Source organism: Ambystoma mexicanum, chromosome 8 (assembly GCF_040938575.1).
Source record: "Ambystoma mexicanum isolate Mex_15411 chromosome 8, UKY_AmexF1_1, whole genome shotgun sequence".
Classification (NCBI taxonomy): domain Eukaryota; kingdom Metazoa; phylum Chordata; class Amphibia; order Caudata; family Ambystomatidae; genus Ambystoma; species Ambystoma mexicanum.
Window position 1 is genome coordinate 911,927,938 of NC_090929.1, and position 10,021 is coordinate 911,937,958.

The window sequence follows — 10,021 nt, forward strand, 5'->3', positions numbered from 1 at the left end:
GCTAAAGGGGAGAAGACTTGCATTGTCCTGTTGTCTAGGAAGGACTGGATCCATGCGACTGCTTCATGGGAGAAGTAGGCTACCGTGATCAGGTGATTGCAGAGTATTGCATGGTCTACCAAATCGAATGCGGCAGAGAGGTCGAGGAGTAGTAGGAGTGAGGTTGTACCTTTGTCTCTTAATGTGTCTATTTGGCCCTTAAGGTCCAGGAGTGCAGTCTCAGTCCCGTGCTGTGGTCTGAAGTCGGACTGTCAAACTCCTAGGAGATGGTTTAGTTCCAGGTGGTGTTGAATTTGTAAATAAGCTACTTTTGTCTAGGATTTTCAGTAAGAACGGCACAGTGGTTATGGGGCGGTAGTTGGTTGGGATAGAGGGGTCCAGGGTTTGCTTTTTGAGGAGGGGAGGGCCCAAGAATGTTTCAGGTTGCTGGGTATGGTGCCTGATTTGAAAGAGGCATTTATGAGTTTAGTAATGAAGGGTGAGAGTTCACAGGCAGCATCTTTTATGATTTGGGCTGGACATGTGTCACCCTGGCAGTTGGAGGGTTTGAGAGTGAGGATGACTTTTTCAACTTCTTTAGTAGAGACTTTGCGAAAGTAGAAGGGCGGGATGTCCGATGTGGGTGGCGATGGGGTAGATTTCAGAGCCGGTAGTGAGTTTGTGGTAACCTTGGAGGTGGCAATATTTGGGACAGTTATAGACGCTTTATTGTTGTTGATCTTGGCCTGAAGCATTGTTATGTTGTTAGCAAGGACGTTTTGTATGCCTGTGCACCAGTTCTTGGGCCTCATTACACGGTAGGCGGTAACCATGGCGCTATTAGCGCCATGTTTGCCGCCGATATTTTACTGTGTCCGCCTTGGTGGATGGCGGAATTACCACCCTACTCCAAGGTGAGCGGGGGCGGTAATTCCCCATTCACCAAGGCCCTTCCCCATTCCCATTTTAGCCCCCATAGGGCATAATGGGAATCGGGAAGACACTAATTACGGTACCGCAAATTGCGGTACCGTAATTAGCACCAAGGTCCCTTTGCGGTACCCTACTTTAACGGCTGGTGAAACCAGCCGTTCAAGTCGGGTCCCACAAAAGGAACTCGTAGTAAGGCGGTAAGGGTTAACGGTCACTGGTAGCATTACCGGTGACCGTTAACCCTTACCGCTTCCGTGTAATGAGGCCCCTTGTCCTTGAGGCAGGAGTCGGGAGCTTGGATAGGGGATTCTACCTCCTTTAGGATGGCAAACAATTCTTTGGTGTTAGATTTGGCTTGGGTGATGCGGGTGTTGTAGGATGTTTGTTTCGCAAGGATGATTTCTTTTTTGTAGAGGGTAACTAGTTTCTTCAAGTTATTTTTATTGGTGTCTGAGGGGTCTGATCTCCAGGTTTTTTCGCTGAGGCATTTCTTTTGTCTGATGTCCTTCAGTAGGGGTGTGAACCATGTATTTAGATGTTGGCGGGGTTTGCTCTTCCTAATTTTCAGAGGTGCGATAGTGTCCAGAGGGGCAAGCATCACTTCATTGTACTTTTCTACCATAGAGGCTGGGTCGGACAGATCTGAGATGGAGTTTAGGGTGGAGAGAATGATTTGAAAGGAGAAAAGTAGGGTTGAGTGGAGCAATGAGCTCTTCTCAGAAAGGGCCTCATTACGTGTTGGGCGGTAGAAATACTGCCCAACAGAATTACCGTTAAGCCACTTGGGTCAGTGGGATTACCCTTACACCACTTGGCCTGGAGGAATTACCGCCGGATTACAAGTGGCAGAGTAAATCCCCATTTTCTCAGAGTCCATTGGACTCTATGGGGTTTTTTCAGTGGAATTACCGCTGGCGAAATCACAGCAGCAGTCATTCTGCTGATTTTACCGATTTTTCATTCGAAAGTGGGAGGATTTACCATGATGCAACACTCACAGTTAGGCGGAGTGGCAAATGTGGCTGTAACTCCGTTACCGCAGCTTTTTCCCCACACTGCCCTGCTCGTTATGCGGTCCTTTCACAGAGGGCTGCGAGGCAGGCGCATAATTAGTGCTGGAGGTGGCAGGCTGGAGTGGAGGCCAGAAGAAGGTAACTGGCAATGCCTGTAGGGGGTGCCCACTTCTTAATGTGTCTTTCCAAAGGGTCAGACAGTGATGTAGGAGCCTGCCTGCCTATGCTGTGAGGGCTTTGTAGGGATTGTGCTTGCAGTATTCGTGCACGGTCAGGGGCCATTGCACAGGTGGTCTTGATGTCATGGTTGATGCCATGGAGTGGTAAAGCCAGCCATGGTAATATTTTTTTTAAAACTTTTTTCAGAGCAGGCAGGGCTCGACTCTTGTTTTTCCCAGGGAGTGGCTTGAACACATCACATTCAAGCCATCTACTTGGTCCTGTCTAGCCCAGGCACCCCTCCCTGTCCTCTCTAAAATAGTGCCACAGAGCACAGCCTACTCATATCAGGTTGCTTGTTCCCTTTAAAATATATGTTGGATCCCAAGCACTTCTGCCAAATGTATACTTTCAAATGCTATCTTATATAGGGAGGGTGCATTTAAACCCAGGAAGATGCTAAATTGTGTTTAATGACTCGCTGCCCTCTTGAGCCTCTCCACTGCGTTTTCTCACCCCCGCCCCATCCCTAAGCTGCCATCTTGAAACGCAGTAGGAGATTTTTAAATCCCTGATCTAGATTTTGGGGGCATTAAATAAAGAACCAGATCAAACTGGTCTTATAAGAGCTAAAGGCTAATCTTTTCAATGAGATCCCTTTCAATGTCACTCTTTGTCTGGGGACCACGAGGTGTCGGCTGATGATAATCTCTGCAGTGGGAGCTACACAACGTCCTCAGTAAACACACTTGCTTCTCATTTAATTTCCTACACTGACAATTTGTGAGAAAGTCTCTTATATTTCATCAGTGATTAATAAAAAGGGCCAGGTGAAGATTTTTCAGGGATTGTGGCGGCCCATTTCAATATGATGTTTTGGGATGCCCTTGCCTAAAGTTCGGCAAGCAGGCTGAGGCACCCATGAGGTGCTTAAATAATAATGGCTAGAAAGCAATGCAGCAAAGGCGTACATTGCTGCAAATTAAAATGGGGCAGGTCGCCATCAAGGGGCTGAAACACTAAATGAACGCTGAACAGCTAGTAATTGTTCTTTGTCAGCAAGATGTTAATGCAGACGAAACCGGTGTAAAGGGTAATGAGGTGATAACTCTGCTGGGCGCCGGCAAAGGCAGTCTGCAATGACCTTCAGCTAAAGTCTTGAATTAAGGTGACACCAGCCACCATATTTATGGCCTCATTCCAAGTTAGCCTGTATGAATACCGCACACGCACCTACGGATTCCGCCGCCATTCCATGGAGTCCCACAGCACTCTATGGGGGTACTTGCCGGTAATACCAGCTGTTTCATGCCACTGGGGGTTGGTAAATACCGGCACTTTTACACTGGACCGGCAGGGTTATAATGGGCCTCATAATGAGGTTGGCGGTATCTGGCGGTAAATCCCAGGATACTTGCAAAGGCTCTTACCATCTCCGGCACTTGGCGCAGCGGCATTATCGCCGGATTACGAGTGCCGGGGTGACAATGTAAATCCCCATGGAATTCCACAGGACTCCATGGGGTTTGCCTTTACCACCGCACCTGCAATACTGGTGCTGGTAATAACGTACTTTTTTGCCGGTAGGGTGCCTGCTTTTAGCTGGAGATGACTCTCTTGCCATACCCACAAACCTGTAGTCAGCCGGTCCCGTAAACTGCCAGTGGGCCTCATTACAAGCATGGCAGTCCGGGAACTATGGTACCGGTAAGCATGGCGTTACCGTAGTTCCCGGACCGCCATACTACGTGCTCTGCACGCGGGTGCCGTTTCACCCGCCAGGTTTTTCCTGGCGGGTGCGACGGCACCCGTCAGCAGACCACGTTGGATGCACCGGCACAAATCTGTATGTGCCGGTGCATCCGACCTCCTCATCCCCATTCAGCCCTATGGGGCAGAATGGGGATCGGGAGGCCCTTGATTCTGGCACCGGCAAATGGGCAATTACCGGATCCGCCAAGACCCGGTTCTTGCCCATTCACGGGTGCCGGAAAAAATGCAACTCCGGCGGCAGCCTTGCCGTTAATAAGGGCACGGCTACCGCCAGAGTTGTAATAAGGCCCAGTATACGTTAATAACGTCACTTTAATATCAGACCAGCTGATTCATAATGAGGCCCTATGAGGCCATGTCATGAATTAAAGAAATAAGCAGCCGTGCAGTAAGACTGCCAACATGGGAGCAGCTGACCAGGAGGCCCCTGAGGGTCGGACCAATTTCAAATGAAAAAGTTGAAAGGCCTGAGGCAGTCCCTAGTGATACAACTCTTAAGAGGCACGCTCTAACTCGTGTCCGTCTTGAAAATAAGTCGTGTTTAGACTATTAAATCAGTGGGTATGTAAGCACAGGACTAACAGATGGCGATGTGTCCCCATTGAAAGCTATTTTTGTTATTCATTTATTTTTAAGTATGAAAGGCGCACAGTCTGCTCGGACTGAATTTAAAGGTATCGACGTGCACACAAAGATGTCCACCGCAGGCGCAATAACCCATTGGGCTGTTTTGTCTTCTTCCCTGAGCTGCTACGCGCATCTGGGCAACAACCGTGAGCTGCCTTGCCCAGCGGATTATTTCCAATCAACGTGTATTGATTACCCCAGGCTGCTCTGTCCTCGCTCGCCTCAACGCACCTTGTTTCGGAAGTGGCTACTGGCTATAAAATGACCGTCCCTTTCCCCCACACAAAGGACTGGCGAGTTCTATGTAACGCCTCACAGACATTGACACGGACCTTACTGCGCACACGACTGTCTCAGCTCGCATAGACAAGCTCCACAAACCGTAGCCGATTCCATTAAGAACAACACTGCGCAGCGAAAAGGAGACGCCATGTCACGTCTGTGGCCATTGCCATAGGGACCGTGTGAAGCCACGGATCACGTGCCCCATTCCAGATTTCGCTCATCAGCCAGCTCCATCCAAGCTCCCAGTGTAGCTCAGTGGGATAATGCGCTTGCTCCAGAAATCGATGCGCGGTCGCAAGTCCCAAGATCGAGTCCAGCCATTCGATGACGTTATCGCGAGCAACGCGCAGCTGTGAATAAGGTGTCTTTTCGCTGCGCACTCAGGTGTCAGTACTCATCAGTACACGAATATGACTTTTGCGCGTCTTTACCTTGGCATATGTCATCACCAGTGCGGGGTGCCCGAGACTCCTTGCATGCACCTGGTCTGGAGCACGATAACCCCAACATACAAACACATTCATAGTGTACGCACATTGGTTAATACATACATACATACACATATACACACAGGCGAAGATACATATACACAAGCCAATATATATTCATACTGTACACATATTTGTAAATACATGCATAGATACAGAAAAGACGAAGATACATATGCACATGCATACATGCATGCGCACACGCATACACACACATAACTGGGGTCATGCATGTATACATGCATGGGTGCACGCATACCCAAATAGATGCATGCATACACACATGTAAGTATACCTTCTATGAGCAGGGCAGTGCCCAGACCGAACACCTCGATCTCAGTGAAGCCCTCGGGCAGCGGGTAAGAGGTCACCATCCTTGCCTCTTTATCCGGGATCCACACCTCTCGCAGTACCCTCAGTCTGGTGGGCTCTCCTCCTTCCCCTCTCCATCCACCCGGGAGCCCGTTGGGGCTGCCTCTTAAAGGGCCAGCTCACGTGCTGGCGCATGCAAGTTATTATGTAAAAGAAAGGGCAAGCAGACGGCGTTTTCCCCCCGCGCCTTCGGGGACTTTATTGACAAGGCTGCAATCCCCCGAGGAATGCCCTAATGATGGGAATTGAAAGCCGGTCCCGGTTCCCAGTCCGCGAGCTCTCGCGCTGTAAGTCGTATTTGCATGTGGCAGCGAAAGGAGCGCATTCATTACCTCGACAAGAAACTCTTTGTCGAGACACGATTAGGGATCTGTCCTAATTCGGCAACAGTGGAAAATAATTAATACCGCTAGGCACTGGGAGGGGGGACACATGGAGTAGGCTTGGAGGCAGCAGACGCGATTGAGTTTTTAATTGTGGAATTGTGTGTGCGTGGCAGGTGGAGTGGAGCCACAGCAAACCTTAGATCTACTAGGGCGAGACAGATTCTTCCTGGGATGCAATACAGTACTTGATTTCCATTTCCAACTAGAGTCCATACAGGTCTTTCAACACAAAAGGCTGAACAAATGAAATACGCCACAGTATATACAGGAAAACACGCTTTCGTAATAGACGGTAACGCCAAACGCCACACGCCACACACATAATTACCAGTGGCTACCCTAGGTATAAACCTTGGCGTGTCTTATGCCAAGAGCCTATGTACTAGCAACATCAAGGAGACAGGAGCCCGAGGTGTGTTGATTTTTTTTTGTTTGTTTGTTTGTTTGTTTATTTGGTATAGCGCAGAAGACCAAACCCGCAAGGGTAACTGGGCGCAGGCAGTACAAGGATACTTGAGAACTTAGTTACAATACCAAAAAAAAAAATGGTTGTACAGATGAGAGGAAAGCATATACAGGCAGTACAGAAAATACAGAAATGTAGATAGAGTAGGTTGTCTGGCGACCAATAATCTAGTTATGCTCATCCGCAGTCTCTAGAATACGTGTCGGTAAGGTGGTCAGGCTAAGTGTCGAAGGAGCGAATCCAGGTGAGGACTTTCCGCCTGAAGCTAGTGTAGGGTTGGTCCATTCTGAGGTCAAGGGGGAGTCTGTTCCAGGTTTGAGCAGCTATGACCGGGAAGCTGGAGCCGCCCGCTGTGCTCTTTTTATATCTGGGCACCACTAATGTGTAGGCATTCGTCGTTCTGGTGGGTCGGTTTGAGATTCTCTTGTTGATTCTGTTTGCCAGGTAGGGGGGCGCTATGTTGTTAAGGCATTTGGAGGTAAGGGATAAGGTCTTAAGCGCAATCCTGTCTTTGATTTTTAGCCAGTGAATATTCTTCCTAGCGGTGGAGATATGAACTCTGTTAGGAATGTTTAAGGCTACTCTGATAGCGTTGTTTTGGAGCGTTTGGAGCTTGTCATGGTTGTATTTGTTAGAACCAGCATATAGGGCATTGCAGTAATCCAGCTTGGATATGATAAGTGCGTTCGCTAGGGTAATGCAACTAGCTTCCGTTAGGAATGGTCTACATGCTCGGATCAGTTTGCAGGTGTATGCAGTGGAGGATGCTAGTGAGTTGGTTTGTTTCTTGAAGTTGAGCGCTGAGTCAAGATAGACCCCGAGAGTTTTAACTGCAGGCATCACTTTAATGATATTATTGTCTATGTTAAATGAGGCATAATTAGGGTCCAATTTTTTGATGGCCAACTCTGAGCCGAGGATCAGTAGCTCAGTTTTGTCGTCGTTCAGGCAGAGGACGTGAGATGCCATCCATGCCTGAATGAGGAGATATATCTTATTCACTAAGGCTGTGTCCGCCAAGAAGTTGCCTGAGAGAGGAATAAGGATCTGCGTGTCATCAGCGTAATTAGTGTAGATGACACCCAGTCTATCCAACTTGTCGAACAGAGGCTTAGTGAAGATGTTATACATCGTTGGAGATACACAAGATCCTTGGGGGACACCGCATGAAACTTGTGTGGGATCAGCAGCTGCTAGGGGGGAGAATACTCGCATTGTCCGGTTTGCCAGGAAGGATTGTACCCAGGCTATGGCATCACTTGAGAAATGAGCGGCAGAACTGAGGTGATTGCATAAAACTGCATGATCTACCAAGTCGAAGGCCGCAGAAAGGTCAAGGAGGAGTAGCATAGCTGATTTGCCATTGTCCTTCAACTCGTCAATTTGGGTCTTGAGGTCAATCAGGGCTGTCTCGGTTCCATGAAGGGGACGGAAGCCTGATTGCCGAGAGCCTAGTAAGTTGTTAGCTTCTAAGTAATCCTGTATTTGCAGATACGCTACTCTGTCAATGATTTTAAGCAAGAAAGGGACGGTGGTGATGGGTCTGTAGTTTGTCGGTATAGCAGGGTCAAGTGTTTGTTTTTTTAGGAGGGGGAGCACCCAGGAGTGTTTTAGGTTGTTGGGCACTAGGTTTGATTTAAAGGATGCATTGATGAGTTTAGAGATGAAGGGGGCTAGGTCTCTAGCTGCATCTTTTATGATTTGGGGAGGGCAGTTGTCTCCTTTGCAGTTGGATGGTTTTAGAGATAGTATGATTTTTTCTGTCTCTAGTATGGTTACTTGTCTGAAGCTGAATGGGTGAGGAATGTTAGGCTGGTTTAAGGGCGGCTCTGAGTGAGGTATGGGTTCAGTTTGCAGGGCGGCTTTTTTATTAGCGATTTTGGTTTGGAGCAGACTAATTTTGCCCGCGAGGGCATTTTGTATATTAGTGCACCAGAGTTTATTTTTAGGGATGTTATCAGTCGGGGGTATGGGTGATTCCATTTCCCGGAGGATGGAGAATAGTTCCTTGGTATCTGATTTAGCCTTAGAAAATCTGTTGTTAAAGGAGTTCCTTTTGGTGGTTATAATTTCCTTTTTATACTGTTTGGCAAATGTGGCTAATTTGATTTTGTTCTCCAGCGTGGGTGTGTGTTGCCAAATTGTTTGTAGCTTTCTTTTATGGATTCTGAGGTCTTTCAGCTGTGGTGTGAACCAATTGTTCAGGTGACAGAGTTGTTTACTTTTGCGAGTTTTGGTGGGAGCAATCAGATCTAGTGCCTTAGTCATCGTGTTGTTGTATACTTCCACAAGCAGAGTAGGGTCTGTAGTAATGTCTAGATTGTCGTGTGTGGGGAGAAGGTGAGGTAGGAGTCTTTCTGCTGTGATATCTTTTTTATTTCTGGTGGGGAGAGGCGGGGCCATGAGTATGGGTTTGGGTCGGATGAGGTCAAGTGAGGCGTTGAATACAATTAAGTAGTGGTCGGGCCAAGATTGTGGCAAAATGTTAGTGATGCTGATGTTGCAGTTGCGATCAGCAACCCAGTCTAAGGTCCTACCTTTGACGTGAGTGGGGGAGGAGACTTTTTGAGTTAAGGCATAGTCATTCAAAAGTGTAGCAACGGATAGGGCGTGTTTGTCATTACAGTCATTGAAGCCCAAGTTGAAGTCTCCCAGTAGTAGGATTTGAGCATGGTCTTTAGTGTTATTGGTTAGGATACTAGTTAGGTCATCTTCAAAGGATCCTATTGGTCCAGGAGGTCTGTAGATGACGTGCATGGTGAGGGTGCGGCTGCACGAGAGGTGAAGTTTAGCGGTAAGGAGTTCACATGATTGGAATAGTACGTTAGTAGCTAATTTGATAGGTAGAGAGGATTTGTGGATAATGGCTAGGCCACCTCCTTTGGTGTGAGGTCTGTCAACTCTTAGTAGTTGGTAGCCATCCGGTATTGCTAGCATGATGGCTGGGCCAGCCGCCTCATGGAGCCATGTTTCGGTTATGACTAGTAGGTCTAGGTTCTCATTCGTTAAGGTGTCAGAGATCTCTGTAGCGTGGGCTACCATGGATCTAGCATTGACTAGTGAACCAGTAAGTGATAAGGTATTGGCTGGTGTAGTAGTAGGAGGTTGTTTATTTTTAGTTGGGGTGTCTCTTTGTGACGGTGACTGGTTAGGTGTTATGAAAGGGGCAGATTTGGTGTGTTGCGAGCGTTTATTTGCAGGATCAATGTAACCTCTGTGGTTATGGTAGGATGATGGTTCGTGTAGGCTGGGTAATCTTGCCCTCAGCCTCATGTTTCTGTCTTTAGGAGGGTGTGAGGCGGCAAGTGCAAGTGTCATAGTGGTGAGGAGGCTCAGTATAAGGTGAAGTGTTTGGAGTGGGGGAGTTTTCATAGTGGTCATAGGCAGGGAAGAGTGGAGAGGCAGCTCCAAGTTTGGGCTAAAGGGTGTAGGCAGGTGGCGTGTGCAGTCTAGTGTGGTAGTCTAGGCGGGAGCAGGAGTGCTGAGACCTATGTGGGCCGGTGAGCTGGGCAGGCAGAAGTGGTGGCAAGCTGGCAGTGC

The 10,021-nt window shown here is 48.1% G+C and overlaps 1 protein-coding gene across 1 annotated transcript in view; it reads right to left on the reverse strand.

The window, feature by feature from the left end:
* RGR (retinal G protein coupled receptor) overlaps positions 1-5,801 on the reverse strand; it is a 186,678-nt gene extending 180,877 nt beyond the window's left edge. Inside the window, exon 1 of the mRNA XM_069610816.1 lies at positions 5,553-5,801. Within this exon, the coding sequence (XP_069466917.1) occupies positions 5,553-5,631 (79 nt within the window). The 5' untranslated portion in view covers positions 5,632-5,801. The remainder of the gene's footprint in view (positions 1-5,552) is intronic.
* Between the last annotated feature and the right edge of the window lie 4,220 nt (positions 5,802-10,021).